This window comes from Thermobia domestica, chromosome 7 (genome assembly GCF_964235325.1).
Source record: "Thermobia domestica chromosome 7, izTheDome1.hap1.1, whole genome shotgun sequence".
NCBI lineage: Eukaryota > Metazoa > Arthropoda > Insecta > Zygentoma > Lepismatidae > Thermobia > Thermobia domestica.
In genome coordinates, this window is record NC_137460.1 from 288,106,421 (window position 1) to 288,128,032 (window position 21,612).

The window sequence follows — 21,612 nt, forward strand, 5'->3', positions numbered from 1 at the left end:
AAACGTATTTCAGCTTTCATTTTTTTTCCCTAGAACTCTCCTTGTTCTTGGTTCTATTTCCAGTTCAGTATGTTTAACTCTTGACATAAACTTGGAAATTTTGTCCCAATAAAATCTTCTGCGGAATTTGACTAACAGGCTGATCTTTATTCATCCGAACAAATATCAGACAGCGATGCCCGTTAAACTGGATCTCAGAGAATAAGAAAACTGTACGTGCACGCGTGTCAGTTGCTTTGTAATTTGCAGTGTATTACGACCACGGCAAACTTCCATGTAATTAGTTCTGTATTTACTCTTAAATTCCTGTCTCTGCATTTCTTTCTTAGCCTACCAGGAGAATCATCCTCTCACAAAATGGCCATGTCTTGAAAGACAGATAGTCTACATTAGTCACTGGCTCTGGTAATGTACGGTGTACCTCTGCCGTAATTAGAGGAAATTCCATATTGCATGGACGATCCTATCTGGAGGGGAATGTCCGCTTACTGCCTAAAGGGGGACTAAACGGTGACTGAGGAAGGTGTCGATCCAAGGCAGCTGGATAAAGGTTTCCGATCCCAGTAAAAGGGAGGAAGCTCTACAAGACAAGAGGATGGCATCAAACACAAAGGGCATGCTGACATAACACGTACCATTGAATCCGAAATGAGATATTGGAGTTTCTCGACGTGTATGTAGTAACTTTACGCGGAAAGCGGTAGCTATTGAATAACAGAGGTAGGCTGGGCCGACAATGAACAAGCTCCTTCGGGAATGCCTGGAGATCCCGGAATCGAGTTGGACTTTGCTGGGCAGTGGTCAAACCGTGGAATTCCGTAGCCTGTGTGAGCTTATCCAAGAAATCTGGGCAACGGTAAACAAAGGGCGGGAGGTGAGCTTGCCTTACAACGCTCAAGTACCATGTCTACAGAGGTCTTCACTCGCTAGCAAGGCCGCCTCCACCAGTAGGTAACTGGTAGGCACTCAAGAGTTGGGTGTGCCCGTGCACTGTGCGTGTCCGAGTCCCTTAGAAAGTAAGGATCACATAGCAAATTGAGAATCAACATCGAGGGACACACTTTGAATGTTCACATTGTGCACAACACAGGTCACCTAATTGTGAGGAACTACGGGCCGGGTGCATATGAAACAGAACCGGTCCACAAATCAGGCTAAAGGGCCACAGCTCGTCACAAGAGGCGAGGGAAATGTCGCAGTAGATCACTTCCATTTCATACTATCCCCTATCGGATTTAGATCATCAGCAAAACCAAAACTGATGAGTACCATTCAGTTGATTTGAGTTGATTTTGAGTTAACGTCCTGTTCAGCAGCGAGGCTATATGAGACACAGACCTACTGATTAACGTGGACTCCGAACCACATGAGCTCCTGCCGGGAATCGAATCCGGCTCTCCCACGCCAAAGGTGCCTACACTAACCGCTCAAGCCTACACTAGGAGCTCGAGTGCCATTCAGTTCTAGGTCCTGGTTGCTATATTTCATTTCCTTATAGCGTATTCTAGAAAACAACATTGAAACATAATGGAGACAACGTATCTCCTTGTTTGAAGCTCTTCTTTCCGGAAACACAAAAGCAAGTATTTTTCAATTTGAACTTTACATTGGGTTTCATTACGTATATCTTAATTAACCTAACTAGTTGTTTCGGTAAGAATATTGTACTATGTTTCTTTCTTAACTGAGTCGTAGAATATTGTATTTTAATTTCTTTTGGAATATTTGACGAATGATAAATATCTGGTCGAGAGTTATAAATCTCTTAAGTCAAATATTACCAAATTACTTCACAATTCTGATGTAAATGTAGTGAAAGGTAAAAGCGTGTATGTTTTTACTATTCCTCTCAATTTTAATGTGCAAGAGACGCCCATGATTGATGAGTATATGTAGAAATTCTAGACCAGTGAAATAAATAAAAGAAAGAAAAAAATATCTACAATCATACTCGGCTTCGAACGACTGTTTGATCTCCAGTACACCTACTCCGTTAACTTAAAGAATAACTAACGAGCGTAAAGTAATAAAAGAAAATGATTAATAAAATCAGGTAAATTTCTAAGTTTGAAGCTGTCAATTAAAAAACATCTGAAATAGTTTTAAGATTTTCATTTCAAATGCTTGTACAATCTCATTCTTAGCAAATTGAAATTCGGACTCTGAGCAGAATTCTCTTATTTTCTCTAACTATTCGCAGTCTTCTCAATTTCCCTGACATTCCCGGTTTTCCAGATTTGTCGACAACTCTAGATTTAAGGGCAAATAACCAAATCAATATATATATATATATATATATATATAACAAAATTAGAAAAGAAGATGACATCGGTAAAAAAAAAAAAAAAAAAAAAAAAATCAGGGTTCCTACTGGTCTGGAAAAATCTAAAATCTATTTCCCTGACCTTTAGCAGGAAATTCCCTGACTTTTACGACAGATGTCGGATGACGTTGACATACAAATAAGGAATAAATAACGGTGAATATTTATTCTATAGAGAATATGACAATATTTATTCTATAGAGACAAATAATCAATTGCTCATACGTACATTCAACTTACCACCCATAAAAATCTGAGCAACGTTTCATACTGTTATCATTAATGATTGCCTAAACTGAAATTGGTGTACAATTAATGTTACAAAAATATATTTTATAGAGTTTCCCTGATTTCCAGTCCTTTTCCCTGAGCTTTCCTAACCCGCACCATTTTTCCGAGTTTTCCTTGATTTCTTTCACCAGTAGGAATCCTGAAAATAATGTTTTATGGCTGCAATCTACAACAAAAGTTCACTGCGCAAAGGTATGATAGCATTTCACTTACAGTAGGAAAGATAATTGGTCTGAAACCTGAAGCTCCCATTACAACATACTACCAGTATTTGTTCATTGTTAGGCATATTTTGTATATTATTAATATTAGTACCACTAATAATATTAATACAAGGATAGTGGAATTCAAACCAGTACATACCGCTGTGTACAAGTATAATCTATGGAATTCTGGTAGTTACACAACCTGTTCAAATGATCTGCGATATGTTCTCAGCTTCTTCAAACACTTATATATCATGCTTTCTTTATAATAGCAATGTGTCTAAAAGTGCAACTTGTAGAAAATAATTTTCAGTTCTAAGTGTTCTATGTGGAAATATATGGATGTACTCTTATAATAGGGAGAATACTCATTACATACTATATCGTAATTTACACACACCGAAAATCATGGAGTGTTTCTCCGAATTCTCAACCACTTGTAGCTGCGAGTAACTGAAAATGTAATAGTTTCCAAAAACAAACATTTAAAGTCCAGGAGGTATAATGTCGTTGACTTCCCGCGCTTGGACTTGCTCGTCACTGGCGGTGTGGTAAGAGGATAGCCAATCACCATCCTTCAGATGACCTTGCGATGAGTAGGTTAGGCAAATCTGAAAGGTGGTGATTGGCTATCTTCTTACCACACCCCCAGTGACGAGCAGGTTCTAGCGCAGGAAGGTTCTAAAGAGATAAAAAATATCTCTTTAAAAATAGTTTCTCTTATACCCATGCAACAGACCGAAAAAAAATATATATACCACAGTAGTACTCTTAGATCGTTTATATTTTTGTTTCATTTCTTGTATTAATTTCTACCGTATGCTTCTCTACTTATTTTCATTTATTTATATTTTGAATGTTATAATTAAGTAACACCTAAAATTATTAAGCAACCTGTTTATAAAGAAAGAGTGCTGTGAAGGAGTAATGCTAAAAATTATTTTGTATTAGACAAACCAAAATCAAATCATAGATATATAACGAAGAAAAATTAAATGAACCGGCACCACTGGCTCGATATCGAACAAAGAAAGATGCGTTGACTACAGAATATTACAGGAAGTGATATAATGTTAACTGATATGGAAAAGTCTTTTATCCGAATGAACTCGAAAGTATTGATAAGAGTTAAAGAAGGTTGAGTTGGAAATGAAAGGACTCAACACTCATAAATCTTATAAGTAAACTAACAAGTACTAGTCAGAATAGGTGAATTCGACACGGATATTTCCTCAGCAAATTATGTAGAAAACAATGAAGAGATTCCATAAAGACCACGGCATACTCAGTATGCAGATAATACAGATGTTGTAGCAGAATTCGAACAAAAGATCAATATGATGTAAGAATACTAAAGAAAATAACTGAAGCATATGTAATAAAAATAAGACAAAAGCAATTGGACTCAATAGAACGAAAAGTTCTGTATCCAATACAGAACGAAGAGGAAAGAAATACAGTATGTAATTACTCTATCGTATTATATGGAATGGAAATATGCAAAAACGATGAAAGACACTTGGGGGAGTTTGAAATATGGGTTTGGGGAATGAAGAAAAAAGTGAGACCGAAAGTAAAGCCAATGAAGAGCGGAGATAATAATAGCTGAGGAAAGAGAACAACATTGAATGAAATGACCTGGTACGGACATTGGAAAAGAATTATATGCTGAAGGATGCGTAGAAACTATGGTGATAAAAGATGTGACGAGGGAGTATTTAAATGGATAATCGCTACTCCAAATGAAAAGGATAGGTAAACAATTAGTTACGTAGCTTCTCATTGTAGTGTAACTATTGATATCTGTTGAAAGTATTAAAATATACACAATATAGAAACAAAATTTTACTATTTTTAAAAAAAGGAATTGGGTTGCACAGTAATTTTTAAAAAATACTTGAAAAATCCCACGCATTTTGGTTAAACCTCAAACTTTCCTCAGGTTTACATAGTCCAAAACTAAATTCCGAAAATAATTGAACTTTTCCTAGATTACTTAGGTCTGAGAGGTATTTAGATGAAAGTTCGTGGAATAAAGAGAGAACGTAAAAACCGAAGAATCGTGAAGAAAAAAAAAAAACTACAGATACTGTGTTGTGTATAAGAACTTCATATCCTGAAATCGAACCAGTATCACTTAGAATACTTAAATAAAACTTTAGGGAGAATAGTGGGCCGTCTTGTTTGCGTTAAAACAACTGCGTTCTTAGAATTCTTGTATTCCTTTAACATTATTATTTTCTCTAAATCTTTCCATATACTTACGTTCTTCAGAAGACAATTCTTGATCATCGTCTTCTATGTCCTCTTCACTGTCCATCCTTGAACTAGATACATTGCTTTCTGTTTCTAAACGTGATCCCTGAATGTACTGAGACTTACTACTTGTACACTGTAATTCTTCTTCTTTGTTTCTCTCCAAATGTGGCTCGAGATACTTGAACATATTATAAACAATGCAGACATCTTTATAATACTTCCAATTCTCAATTTCACACTTGTCACGGTATTTTAAATAGTGATTTCTTAAGAAGAACCATTGCGTATAGCACTTATCTCCAGAAATAGGCAACTCTGTATGAGGAAAACACCTTCTACGAAATTCATCCGCAATCTCTTGCCATGCTATCCTCCATGGTTCCCTAACAAAAATCTGATAAGACTGTCCTTCTTTCAAAACATCGAGTAGGATCTGGGTAGGACTTTTTCCATCCTTTATTTCTTCATCCCAAGAAATGCGAAGTGTTCCCTCGTTAGAAATTACGTTTCCTAAAACAAAGAAAAGGAATTATAGTTCCGTAATACTAGGTTATCTGCTCTAGCAAAAATGTATTTTGAGGCAACACTAAATATGCAAATTAACATAGATTAAAGAAGCGCTCTAGGAATTTCAAAAATAACACTCTGTACCAGTCAAATATAGTTGGATATGCTACAATTCTGAAATTTATTTTCTACGTTTATCGAGTACAATTTTCTGCAATAAGTATCACTAAAGAGTTTACTACCTGATATCATTATAAGTAAGCATCCGAGTGCGAAATTACAATATTATAACCTCAGACATTCAGGTAAGATACAAAGACAAAAATACTAGGAATTTTTGGTCAAAAAGTAAGATCGCTAACACATATCCTTTCTACGTATGTTTACACAGCTAAACTCAAATTTAAATAAGTATGAGATATGTTTAGTAATTGTTGTTTTCCCAGACGTTATTCTGGGTGTAATTCTGCAGCTTCGGCAACTTTATGCGCTGCCTCGTTATTTGGGGAATTTTCGTAATTCCTTTAGCCTTCTTTAATAAATAAATAAAAACTGGAATTTGCTTACCATGTAGTATGTAGAAGACAATGTCTCATCGTACGTTATGACAAATTGTTTCTCAAGAAAGATTAGTCAACGGAAATCTTGAAAACTTACGTTCTGTAGCCTTCTGACAAAACCTTGATTCAACCAAGAAAACAGATTATGTTTCACTTCCCATATCTCTATAACTTTCCTTCTTTTAGATCCTATCTCCAGTTCACTATCATTTAACTCTTGGTATCAACTTGGAAATTTAGTCTAAAAGAATTCTTCAACAGACTTTGATTCATCTCCTTCCAAACAACTTGAAGAAAGCGACACCTGTTAAACTGGGTTTTATTAAGCAACAAAGCTACGGGCACGTAAATCAGTGTCCCACCTGTTGTGTAGCAAAGCTAATGTGTTGCAGCGGGTAAAATCCTACCGGATAAAATTGCATTTTGCATATGTCATGGTTCTTTCCCGTGCAAACATTAATATCTCCTGCAGAGTAAAAGTGTGTTGGACCAATAACTTCGTGGTGGGACGGGCCATTGTTTAAGACACAAACGCCAAGTATTTGATTTAGACCGCTCGCAGTTTCACATCATGTTCTCTTTCAATTATTTCCTTGAATACGTCTCTCAGACTCAATTTGACGTATTTACTAGAAATCTGAATAAGTAGTGATATTGTGAGAGGAGTTTAAGCCTGATACATCTAGAAGTACCAAGCGATCTTTTTCTGCATGATATTAAGTAATGGGGAAATTAATAAGATTACTATTTAGTATTGAGTTTTATTTAAAGAATATGTGGGTGAAAAACAAAAAAAGAACAAAAGAGTAGAAATATGAGCTATTAGATATATACTAGAAGATATAGCTCAAGAAATCAAGACACTTTTCGCAATAAAAATTTATCACGGAGCATAAAATGCAAATATTCTTATTATGAGCGACTTACGGAGTCAAACAATATAGACTTCCCTTTTAGAATAAGCAAGAACGTATTTTGGTAAGTTATGAAATTTCTAAAATTTAATGTCAAAAAATTTCTAGATCTAAAATATAGAAAAAATATAAATTCACACTGACTTCTGATATATAGTATCCACTCATCGACAATAGCTAAAGAAATTCCGAGCCTTATGAAGACGTTGTTGCTGACGAACTATTTCCAACAAGCGTTTGCTACAAGTTTATTCAGTATGTGTCCAACAAATCCATAGATACAAAGGAAATATATCTAGGAGTGCCACAAAGGAGTATATTAGGGCAATTGCTGTTTCTACTGTATATGAACGATCTTTTAAGTGCCGTGGAGCCTGTTGATATGACTCTTCTCAAATCTCAACTAAATCTCAATGAAAACCATCTCCTACTTTAATTCAGACATCACAGCAGGGACGGGGGTCTTTCGACAACTCCTCACCTACAGTGAGGCTGTGCAGGATCGGTTTTGTGAGAGAACATTTTCACCAACCTCAAGAAGGTAAACGTAGGTTGAGGATCTTATAATAAAAACAAATTTTGGTGTTGATGTTGAATAAATGCTTACGAACCACAGCGCACGAACACAATGTAGGAGATTGCCTGTTTGCCATATATACAAATGCCCTTCATATAGCATCTCAAGATGGTGAATACTTAACACGACACCACTTTTGTATCATTTTAATGTCTGTTTTATTTCTCGTACATTTATTAACTTCTACCTTATGTTTCTTCACTTATTTTAATGTTAAAAATTATTTTGTTTAATAATAAAAAAAAAGTCATAGAAATGTAAGGAGGGAAAATTAAATGAGTAAGTACCACTTGCTCAAAAATGGAACACAGAAAGATGCAATGACTACAGCATATTACCAGAGGTGGTGTAGTATTAACCGATATAGAAAAGTCTTTTAGACGAGTGAAAAGTGGAATGTTGATAAGAATTAAAAGAGACTGAGTTCGAAATAGAAGGACATAACATTCTTAAGAAATCTATATGCAAACCAACACGTACGAGTCAGAATAGGGAAGCAGTGACAGAAAGGAAGTGCTAGTTGAAGGTGAGATCAACATAGACAATGCTGCCTCTCAGCAAACTATGTGAAAACAATGAAGGGTCTCCATAAAGAAGAGGGTATTTCAGTACGAGGTAGAAGGATTAGCCATATTCGGTACGCAGATAATATATACAGGTGTTGTTGCAGAATTTGAACAGAAAATCAATATATGATATAAGAAGACTAGAGAAAATGACTGAAGTATATGGAATAAAAATAAGACAAAAGCAATGATGATTGAATGGAACGAAAAGTTCTGTATCTAATATAAAACGAAGATGAAAGAACTAAAGTCAGTAATTGCTCTATGATATTATAGGGAATGGAAATGTACAAAAGCGATGAAAGACACTTGTAGCAGTTTGAAATATGGGTTTGGAGAACGAAATATATATATATATATAAAACAATGAAGAGTGCAGAGAATAGTAGCTGGGGAAGGAGAACAATATTGAATGTAATCATTGAGAAAGAAGTATATGCTGAAACACGAGTAGAAAAGCATGGATGGAGGTGAAGTGATAGACTGTATTTAAATGCTACTTCAGATGAAGAGGTTTGCTAAAGAACTAGTCATGTAGCTTTTCAATATAGTTTAGCTACCAATGTCTATTAAAACCATTAAAAAATACACAATTTAAAAAAAAACACACACAATAATACTTTAAAAAAAGAAACTGAGGTACACATTAATTTTGAAAAAGAATATTTGAAATATTCCAGGTATTTTGGTTAAATCCCAGACTTCTTTCAGGCTTACTCGGTTCACAAATGAATCCTGAAAATAATTTAGCATTTCCCAAATGAAAGATACCTAGACGAAGTTGATGGAATAAAGAGAGAACGGAGAATCCCGAGAAATCCCACGAATACGATATTGTGCACAAGAATCTCATATCCTGAGATCGAACCAGCATTACTTAGAACATTTGGAGAACACTTTAGGAAGAATAGTGGGCCTATTGCCTGCGTTAGAGCAACCGCCACTGCTTCACAGTTCCTGATTCCATCTCAAGATATAATGTGCTTGCCCATAAAATTCCATGGATTTTCTCAGGACTGCATACTTCCGTTCTTCAGAGGACCATTCCTGATCATCATCTTTCCTGTGCATCCTTGGAATTGGATACATTGTTTTTCGTTTCTAGACGTAATACCTGAATGGACTGAGACTTACTATGTGAACATTGGAATTTTCCTCCATTGTTTCTATCCAAATATATCTCGAGATCGTTGAACATATTATAAACAATACAGACATCTTTATAATACTTCCAATTCTCAATTTCACACTTCTGACTGTATTTTAAATATTGATTTCTTAAAATGTTCCATTGCGAACAGCACTTTTGACCGGAAATACGCCAGTTTGTATGAGGGAAACATCTTCTACCAAGTTCATGTGCAATCTCCCGCCAAGCTTTCAGTCTTGATTCCTTACGAAAAATCTGATGAAAATGTTCCTCTTTCAAAATATCAAGTAGGATCTGCCTAGCACTTTTGCCATCCTTTATTTCTTCATTCCATGACATGCGAAGTTTTCCCTTGTTAGAAATTACGATACCTAGAAGAAGGAAAAGGAAGTATAGTTCCATGATATAAGGTTAATTGCTCTAGCAAAACTATATTTTAAAGCAACACTAAATGAACAAATTACCATAGAATAAAGCTTTCTAGGAATTTCAAAACTGATAATCTGGTACCTGTCAAATATAGTTAGATGGACTACAATACTGAAATTTTCTGCATAGGCTTTACTACCTGATATGATTATAGTAATCATCCGAGTGTGAAACTACGCTTTAAAATATTATTATCTCAGACATTCAAGTGAGCGCTAATGATAAAAAGTAGAAATTTTTGTCAAAACATAGAATAGCTAGCATACATCTTTTTACATATGTTTACATTCTCAATTTTAGATAAGTATGAGTTGCTTCCGTAATGTGCATGACGTTTATTAATTGTTAAGTTTTCCCAGAGGTTATTCTGGATATATTTCAGAAGCACATCGGGAACTTTACGACCTGCCTTCTTATTTGAGAAGTTTCTATCATTCTTTGGCCCTTCTAAAAACAAAAGAAAAAAGCCTGAAGTTTTAAAGCGTACTCAGTTTGTCGCTATATATATATATATATATATATATATATATATATATATATATATAGATATAGATATATAGATATATATATATATATATATATATATATATATATATATATAATGATGATGATAATCATGTAATAATATTTATTTTGATCTCCATACAAATAAATTATGGCTTGAATAAACCACTTTAAAACGGCTACATTTCGCAACAGTTACTTCAACTGCTCAGTACCAGATTGAATGAAATAATCTCGGTCATGATAGCCATCTTAAAACGCTCTCCTTCACCCGAACAATTACTCAATCAAATAAACAGATCATGGCTAATATAACCAAAAGTTTATTTTAAAGCATACTCGAAATTTTTAATTACGATTCTAAAGTTTAAATTGTTTTTATACGCGCAACAGTTATTTATTCAAGTTTATAAACGAATATTCCAGGAACTTGCGGTAGTGTCACTCCAAACAAGAAACCTCAGCACATCTTTCTTACTATAACATCAAAATAAAGCATACATTATACATTCACATTATATTATTATATATATGTTATTATATCTAGCTTATATTTTCTTCATTTAAATAAAAATAAAACATATCTTCGAAAATCTATCAATTTTGGTGTTCACTGTTTTCAGGTGCACGATGCAGCTAATAACCTAACGAAATTAATTAGCAAATTTACAAAATCACGGATAATTTATATCTATATTTAAAGGTTCTATTATATAGTTTTACGATGAGTAATAATAACAATTTATATTCATTTTCAGTTATGTAGCTAATCTGTTTAATAAATACTTTGTTTTCAATGCATGCTTATTTATTTAATGAGAGCTCAGCAACACAGGAATGTCCATTCCTTTAAAATGAGAAAAACTTACATTGCTTCCAACATAAACAAAGTTATTAGCATCATTCGCCAGAAACAATATCTGCACACTCTCGACAAAAACAATATATGCACATTTACCTTTGATAATCATTATATTTCTTTGTGTCTCAACTTTCATATTTTTTTTGTGTCTTATTTTTCATATTATTATCACAATTCATATCTCAGTAATACGAGCTTTGAATCCCGTCATCCTTTTAGTATATAAGATTAACACAACAATAATACAATTAATAACGAACCTTAGGGCTGTGCGATATGTCGATATATCGATATCGTCGATATCGATATCATGTTATATCGATAATCGATATCGCAAAAATATCGATGTCGATATATCGATATCGTCGATATTCGATATCGATATCCGATATTGTCGATATTCGATATCGATATCCGATATTGTCGATATCGATATCCGATATCATCGATATTCGATATCGATATCCGATATTGTCGATATCGATATTCGATATCGTCGATATTCGATATCGATATCCGATATCGTCAATATCGATATTCGATATTGGTGTTTCACACTTCCTCGAAAAAATTGCGGCGGGTTTTGCTATATATATATATATATATATATATATATATATATATATATATATATATATATATATATATATATATATATATATATATATATATATATATAATATATATAACGCTTTTTGGCTCGCGATAGTAGCTGCATTTGCATTCCTTAACCGAATGAAACCAAACTGCACGATACTCGTATGAGGCAGAAAAACGCCCCGTTTCATGAGTCAAATTAATGTAGGGCTTGGGGACTATGCTTCCCAACATTCCATGTTAATATTTAATTTTCTCTTTTGACTTCATTTCTTAACAGAATGAAGCCAAATTTACAGAGGATTAGTATGGAAAAAAAAAAATTGGTTCCTTTTGAAGATAGTCCAAATCGGCGGCGAGGTAGGGATCTTTCTACGTCTACTTAATCCACCTAAATATTGTGTATTTAACTTATATTATCGGCTACACTTCTTCACCGAATCAAACCAAACTTTGTGCAAAAATTGTATTGGACAGAAATGATGTTCCTTTCGAAGATAAAGCCAAAACCAGTGCAGAGCCGGGGAGCTATGGCCTCCAAAATATTTCTCATCATTAACATGGCTGCATTCCTTAACCGAGTCAACTTGATATCCTCACTACAATTAATGTTTGTGCTGTATTGTCATTGCGAGTGAAAATCAAATGCCTGTGCTAAAATTTGCTTAAATCTAAACAGACAGGGAAACAAGAATTTACTAGTTTTTTGTGCAAAGTAGTAATTTTCCGTTTATTTGTATGTGGTTACTAGATGTAAGTTGGGCCACATAACTCAGCCCACTAAAACAAACAAAAGCCTCCATTCTGTCATTTCACTACACAGACCTACATATTCTGTTTAGGTAGTATTAACACTTCCCTATTTCTTTGGATTTGCTTAAGTATTAGAATATGCATTATTAGGTGCACAGTTATTAGGAATGACTTAGAACCTTTCTAAATTGATTTCATAAGCAGAACTTAATAATGGTATAAGACGTAAGGTTTAGCCTAAATTTAATAAAAACATGAACACTTTTAGATATGAGTTTGCACAAAACCAATAACAAGAAACCTCTTAAGTTCATGTGGGAGATGTCACGTCTTTGCGTAAAGCTCTTTAATACAAAAAGATTATCAATTTAATAATAACATGAAAGAGATCTCGATTGATCGCGTGCTTTCTTTTAATTGGATATTAAAATAGAGTCCAAGTGTTAAATTTGTAAAGCCAACGGATTAACTTAGAAGAACACAAACACAGATCACACATACAGAGAAAAATGAACAATAACTGTCTTGTTTAGAAATATGCCTATCAGCACTGAGTATTCAACTAGAAATGTATGATGCATTGAAGTTCATGACACTGCTATTTAGGAACGAGCTCTTTTGTTCATGGAAAGAAAATCAGTTGTTTCGCATGTTCTGCACTAACTGAAAGTGAAGTATGAGCATCAGTTACGATATTGCATCCACTAAATACTCTTTCCGATAGAACGCTGGTATCTACACAAATACGAGCCAGGAGAGCTAATTTTGGAAATTCACTGTCATGAGATTTCCTCCAGTGAAGGAGGTTTTCTTCCATATCTGTAGGCAGTGGTGCTATTCTAATTTTTGGTGACTGGTTATATATATATATATATATATATATGAGAGAGAGATAGTAGATGCATACATAGAAAGATAACTCTCTCCACTGGCGTAACTAAGGGATTGGGGGCCACTCCGCAGACAACGTGGAATGGGGCTCCTTTTCTACGTCCTACATCACAATTTGGGGGCCCCGTGATGGCCTGGGCCCCCGTAATGTGGGGTCTGCGGGGCCCTTATTTACAACCCCTGTCTCTCTCCCTCTCTCTTAGGAAACAAATCATACAAGATAGACAAAGGCAAATTTTTCACTGGATGCCACACGTGACAAGTAGAGACCTACACAACAACCCAATATAAGGTGTTGTGACGAAATTAGGTAGCACTGCGAATATCTTGGAAACGAATTATCCAAAATAGATGTTTGTCAAGAAGTATTGGAAACACCTTAACCCAGCAATGGACCAACAATTATTGATAATGGTATGTATGCGTTTCAAATGTAAATAACCCTCACCATTGCACTCATGTGATCCCAGTTTTCATTCTTGATATCTAACCAGCCCATTTGAAATTAAGAAAAAATCGCTTATACCTTATTCTGAGAGATCATATATCTAACCCTGTAGCTGTAAGAATTTCTAAGAACAAAGCTAAACAAACTGAAACTTGCTCGTTCTTGGGTATAACTGAATAAAATTTAGTCTTATGCCTGGGTATAACAAACGGTTTAGCAAACTCGAAATATATTAACAACCGGTTCTAGCGAATCGGTGCGAATCGGCTGAATAGCACCACTGTCTGTAGATGGCACTGAAAGATATGCATCGATTTCCTGTTGCAGTAAGGCATCAAATGATTAGCACAAAAGAGAAACGGGGATTCCCCGATTTTGCTTTTGTTGATCGGGTGCGTCATTCGTCCATATCTGAAATGAAATGAAATTTTTGAGTTTTACATCCAACGATTATGCCGGTTAGGCTAAAGGAGACAGTGATAATGAGAAATGAATGAAAATGGTGAAATGAAGAAAATGGTGGGAGGAAACGGGAGAACCCCGAGCAAACCCACGCAACGGTGTTTGTCCACCAAATAGTTCACTTAGCAAGAGCAGGGTTTGAACCCGGGACCTCATGCACCAGAAGTGAACGCTCTACCACTAAGCCATCACGGCCTCTATCGTCCATATCTGGATAAAGTATTGTTTGTGCGTGAGCTTAAAATACAACACACGCACGTGTTATGATATAGAAAGAACTTCTCTCTCTCTCTCTCTGAAACGCATACCGCTACACGTGCACATTCACAAATGCATATACATGAAATAAACACCTACACACAAATAAAACACGCATATTCTGTCACCATGTTTCACTCTCATTATTTCCGCAATGATGATCAATATGATAACTGAGAAAGACAATTCAATGAATATTTTTATTAACTTTTTCGGAGAAAAGAGCGGTGGATTAGAAGTAACACAAGTCTGTTTTCTGTGACTAACATGTATTCTGAGATATCCCCCATTGAAACGTTTTGAGACCAGATTGTTTATATCAACATGAATGAAATGAAATGAAATCTTTGAGTTTTACGTTCCGCGGTTATGCCGGTTAGGCTAAAGGAGACGGTGATTATGAGAAATGAATGAAATGGTGGAATGAAGAAAGTGGGAGGAAACGGGAGAACCCCGAGAAAATTCACGCACACGGTGTTTGTCCACCACGAAGTTCACTTGGCAGGGTCTGGGATCGAACCCGGAACCCCAAGCACCAGAGGTAAACTCTCTACCACCGAGCCACCGCGGCCCCCATCAACATGAATATTCAAGACCAATCAATATGTTGAATATCCATATTTGTTGTTGATATCAATATTGGATGTTGTCGATATCGATATTTGATGTCGATATCGATATTATCGATATCGATATTCCATATTGTCGATATCGATATTCGATATTGTCGATATCCGATATCGATATTGTCGATATCCGATATCGATATTGTCGATATCGATATTCGATATTGTCGATATCGATATTCGATATTGTCGATATCCGATATTCGATATCGATATCCGATATCGATATCCGATATCGATATTGTCGATATTCGATATCGATATTTTCGATATCCATATCCGATATTGTCGATATCGATATCGATATTGTCGATATCGATATATCTATTCGATATCGATATCAGAAAAATATCGAATGTCGATATCGAAATTTCGATATCGCACAGCCCTAACGAACCTCCCTAGTCTAAAACACTATACTTATACTATACCTAACCTGGCTAACTTAACCTATTTATCATTGATAAAAGAAATCGATTTATCTTATTAAAATCTTATCCTCCCTTAACAATTATTTCTAAATTGGAGAAGAAGATATGATATTTGCTTAGTTTAATGTTAAAACTCGATTTTACACTGATTAATAACGAATTATCAATACTTGAGTTGAAAACCTACTCCAACGAAAGCGACCTGCAATTGTGAACTATTAACTCGACCTAACAATGGTTTGGTAAGTATCGTTATTCTGTTGAAATAATTTCGATATGTAACAGCTTGTGTGCCATTTTAGTTTCTTTCCCTGCATCTTTATATTGACTTGGTCTTGCTAGATAATATATCGTGACATCTTATTATAACTCACAATTTAGACATGTCCCCCTTTACAGTCTGCTCAGATATGTGCAACCGCGAATGTAACTTAATTAGCCATAGTAGCACCACATACTTCCTTTAAACTTGCAAAGGAACACATATAATGAAGAATTTCTAGTTCACTTTTACGAAGTTAAAATTGTAAGAAACAGATTCTTTCAAAAATATTACCAAAAACGACGATCTTCATTTCTTCTGACTTCTGGTTTTCTTCCCCTTAAGTCTAAATTTGAATTATCTTCATCATCCGCTTGGCCCTTTGAAATTTCCAAAAGCACTGTTAGTATCGAAATTAACTTTTACAGGGTGTCTACTAAAATTCCAAAATAAAATTTCGTGACTTTTTCGTAACCTTTTCTTTACCAAATCATAAAATTTCCAAACATATTCAAGAGCGAATTTGGATGCGAATTAGGTCGAATTTTCATCCATGCGATAGAAACGTACTTTGCTTGCGATTTGGTAGCGTCTAAACCCGACCATAAACATTTTTGGTGGTGAATTTTGACGTTTCATAGAACAAAATTTTCCAATCTGTACTTACATTTGTAAAGTTTAAAAAAATCGTGACCCAAAAGCTAAATTTCGTGACTTTTTTGTGACATTCGTGACTTTTGTGACCGATAGACACCCTGTTTTATCAGATTGAGTCCAAATATATTTTTTTTGAGGTTAAAAATTAGATTTTCCGGGCCCGACGATGAACTATGTACGTTAAGGTTCTTCAATACTTCTAAGTAGTCTGAATCTGAGCCATTAGATGGCGCAACTCTCGGCCAATAGAAGTATATTAGAAAATATAAAAAAAAGATTAAAGCACAATAACTACATTATTTAAGGTGGATCACTACCCGGAAGTCAGTATAAGCATTAGTTCATTGCCTTAACCAACGCGTAAAGAAATGGCACATATTATAAGTATTACACTATAAAATAGAGTTATGCGTCAGCTACATGAGATACTATTTTCTGTGTTTATGTATTGTGTTAGCTAAAAAAAGTAACATATAAGAGGAAAACTTGATCAGTTTTAAGATGAGTACGCAAGATGGCGCTTGCTGTTAGATTTTGCTACTCCTGTGCTCAGTTTTATGAAATTTTTACTTACAAGCATAAATTATTTTACAAGTACTTATCTCATTACGGAATATGGATATTATATTACCGTTTTTCGTGTTATATTTTACATTTTAGCAAAATATTATTTTGTGTTTACTGAAATAGTTTTAGCGGCTGAATCTCATGCTTACGCAGGACGCCATAATGCTTCATTGCCAAACTTACATGTGTACTGTTGCAGTCACAGTAGTAGAGCAATTCCTTGTTAGCGTTTGAAGTCCAGATGCGAAACCTGTGAATTGTGACAAAACTATTATAGTTAATAAAATAGGAAAATGGGGAAACGGAAGGAATCATATTATATATGGCTAATTCCATCTGTGACTTACACGACAATAGACGACAGACGGCAGTAAATATTATGTGCTAGAAAAGTTACAAGATATTTTCATGGGCAAGTTTTAGGTTATAAATAAGGGGCAATAAGTCCTTCACTCATTTATATTTGTAGCACTTAAATACGTAAACATAATGGCTCAAACAAATCTATAAATATATATGTGACTTACACGACAGTAGGAGACAACGTTTTTTCAATAACTAATAACAATATGAAAATTCTGTTCTTCTATTGCTACAAGGAAACTAAAACTTTTTACATATATTATTTAGATACCAAGGTATAGGATCAAAAGAAAATTATTATAGTTTCTATATTTCTTCCGCACAAATAAGCTACAAATATAGTGTGACGTACACGACACAAAGTCGTGACTTACACGACAAGTCTAACACCATGTCTTCGTTTGATTACACTTTCAAAATTTGTTGTAGAAGAGAGATGCACTGATGATTTAGAGAGATGGAATGAAAGTTTACACGCAGTCTTCTTTTATCCGAGTAGAATGTTGTCGAAGTTGTATTCGAATTCTAATTTTTGTCTCTGATCGGTATTTGGTTCACTTAATTTTTGCTTGACGTCTCTTAACGCAACATAAGCCTCATCTTTCCGATGCGGCCAATAAAATTGTTTACTTTGATGATCATGGCGAAGAAATGCTACATACAGTTCTTCTGATTCTTTCCTCAAAACACATCCAACAAAATATTTAATAGTTTTTTTTTCCAGGGAAGGGCACCAATATCCAGTCTCCAATGCAGATATTTTCATTCATTTCGTCGCAGCTTTTATTCCCTTCACATAAACCAATGAATTGTCCTTGAATGAAATCAAACTTCCTTCGTGGTGAAGAAATATCTGAGATGAGGGCACATTCAATTGTATACGAGGAAATAGAATGAAAATAGTGGTAGTTGCGTGTTTCTGGAATATTATATATTTCTTTCTTTTGTGGTTTTCATTGACGCATCAACTCAGGAATTCTAGAAGTAACACTCTCTTCACTACAGTATATCACTTTAATATTTGGACATAACTTGCGTGCGCTCTCGGCAAATTCTGCAGCAGATTGAGGGTCAATTTGTCTGGCTCACGTAGCTTCTCGTACACGTCTCTTCACGGATCCACCAATGCCATCAATAGGGCCTTTGCCATGGGCCGTAGCCAAAAAATGCCAAGACATTTCGACTTTCTGTAATGTTATTAAGCAAAGTGAATACTTTTGCTTAAAATGTTGTGCAGCACCATCTGACTGATAATGCACATGGTTGATCGGCAACCCTGGATGACGCTCTTTAAAATCTTCCATAAGTATGGAATTGAAGCAAGCAACTGCAAACTTATCATGATGCATATAATCGGATACAATAACGTATGAATCATGAGCTGTAGTTTCATTTCCCCCAGGAAAATATATTATTGCTGTGTAAAGAGTGCAACTGCGTGATACCCAGTGAGCGGTTTGTATCTCGTCTTGATACATAAAGCAATAATTTTCACTAAAATCCATTTGCTGCAATATCATTCCTGGCAACAGATTTTTTGTCAGATTTTCGTAGTTTGATGATTGATTTTTATAAACATTAAACGTGTTGAAGAAACTGTGGCATTTTTTCCTGCAGGGTATTCAGAGTTTCCTCCACGGTGTCACTTATTTTCTTTCGAGAAACTCTTTCTTCATCGCTACTTCTCATCCACGGTTCGTATGTTACCTCATCACTCTGTCTATCTTCGGGAATGATTTCATTTATATACGCATTGAATCCTATGCCCGCACGCACCACATTTTTCGCACAATGATATCATACACTTCATTTCACTCACATCACACACAACACTTGAAATGAAAGTTGAAACACTTTTTGGCAATTCCGGAAGAGAACGAAGAAATAAGCGAATGTTTTCATGATAGATGCACAGACATAAATTGGAAGGTGTTTGGGCTCTAAGAAATGCATTGGAAGGGCGAAATTCACAAAATTTTGTGAAAGACACTTTCACATTCGGGTTTTCGCTCTTAAATAACTCATATGCTTCTCCTAACTAGTGTTGTAAATAGAAAAAAAACGGTTCGTATTTTTTCAGAAATGTAAGTTTTTTTTAGAAAAAAAAACATTGCCTCTCGTTTTTTTTCTAAATTTCGTTTTTTTTCTAAATTTCGTTTTTTTTTTCAAATAGTCAGTTGTAATGCATCTTACGTCTATTTAAGTATGAAGTATTTTTATGTAGGTGTATTCACCGTAAAATGCAACATAAATTAAACGCTAGATACTGATACGCTACAAATATTTTACAATTTACATGAATACCATACCTATTAAGAATTCGGGTTTCAGCAGTTTTCATCAATATCAACTAAGAAATGAAAGTAGAAATGAAATTTTGTTTTTTCGTGAAAGCAGGCCTTCAATATGTACGAAAATAATGTCGCAAACAGTATAAAATTCCAATAACTTGTCTAAAGGTAAAAACTAATACTAATTTGCCTAATAGTATTTTTCTAAATGTCATATATAAATAATTTGTCGACTAGATATATATGATATGCAGAGCCGGCTCTACCATATATGCAACACGTGCATTTGCATGGAGCGGCAAGCTTGGATGGTGCGGCAAAATCTATCATAAGTATATTATTTAAATTAAATATTTCTTGTTGGAAACAGACTTCATAATGATGGTAGTTACATTTACTAAGCGGACCTTCTATTTGAATACTACATTCATAAATTATGTTTAGGTTGCATTAGTTTAAGGCCACATGGACAATGCTCAAGTAAATGGTCGAATAAATCCGAGCACAAATTGCTTGATTGTTGTTAAATGCAAGAATTCAATTCTCGAATAGTAGTGAATATCTGTTCCTTAGTAAGTTATCACAGTTTTGATATGAAACTAGTCTTGTTTTTGTCAGAAACAAGTTCCTTATTATTGAAGATAGAAACAAGTTTTTTAAAAAAAAATGTAGAAGGAAAATCAAGAAATAAAGATAAAAGAGCTAGTTGCACTGAAATTGCAAACTGATACATTGAGATTGAAGCTCGATAGTGAATTCTATAAAAAGGATTACCATCTTTCCTCTGCAGGTGTGCTTGCTTTATCTTTCACTAATATAATAGATTAATATTTAAAGAAAAAAACAGTCACAATGGGATTGCATTTTTAGTAAGTACTTAAGCCTTTCTGAGTGCCACTGCACTTACCCTCACCTTTGTTGTTCATGCTGGAGTAGCATACTTAAAATCATGACTTTTAAGATTTGTTCTTTTTGGAGAAAGGGGGAGGCGGCAAATTATGCCATTGCACGAGGCGACAAATTGACTAGGACCGGCCCTGATTATATGTATATAAAAAACATGAATATAGGATGACTTAATTTGAAGTAATGCAGGTTGTTTCAAAATTAATATTAGGGTTTTGAAACCTTGTAGTGTCTATTACAATTAACTTACAATTATAAATATTATATCAAATGAAAGAGCAACTCAAACAGTTTTGTACGCACGCATGTACATGCATTGTTTCTTCTGTCTGCCGTTAGAAAGAGCAAGTAGCAAAGATGAAGACTAGAGGGCAGAAAGCTTTTTGTGTTTTAATAAAGACTGAATGTGTACAGTGCAACCGTCTGTGTGAAGAATATTAAGAAGACGCTTGCAACTACGTCCTTATCGTTTGCAGTTGCTACAGGTCTAAAACCTACAGACTACAGTTTACGTGCCAATTTCGCAAGTGAAATATTCCTGCATAACAATGAAGATTATCTGGATCGTGTCGTCTTCAGTGATAAATCGACCTTTCACCTAAGAGCTAATGTGAACACTCATAATGTTTGCATCTGGCCGTCAGCAAATCCTCAGGAGATGGTATAGTTGAAACGAGGCTCCCCTAAATTGAATGTGTTTTGTGCCATATGGCGTAAGGTTTATGGTCCTTATAGTAATAACTGGATAACCCAATATAGTAATAACTGGATAACAACTGCTGAAGTTAAGTGTGGAAACATGAAATTCTGGCTAATAAATGCGTATTTCCAATACAGCTTAGAAACACGTGACTTCATAGACAAAATTCAAGAGATAATATGGCAGAGGAATAATACGGAAATATTAATTCTTGCCGATACAAATGCAAAATCAATCTTATGGGGTGCCCCG

General features: G+C 34.8%; 1 protein-coding gene across 2 annotated transcripts in view; it reads right to left on the bottom strand.

Annotated features, from left to right (window-relative positions):
- LOC145691010 (uncharacterized) overlaps window positions 1-21,612 on the bottom strand; it is a 150,530-nt gene that overhangs the window by 54,693 nt on the left and 74,225 nt on the right. For both annotated transcript variants that reach the window (XM_081766509.1, XM_081766510.1), the window contains exons 4-5: window positions 9,338-9,724; window positions 5,086-5,589 (exon numbers count right to left, since the gene is read on the bottom strand). In XM_081766509.1, the coding sequence (XP_081622635.1) occupies window positions 5,086-5,589; window positions 9,338-9,724 (891 nt within the window). The remainder of the gene's footprint in view (window positions 1-5,085; window positions 5,590-9,337; window positions 9,725-21,612) is intronic.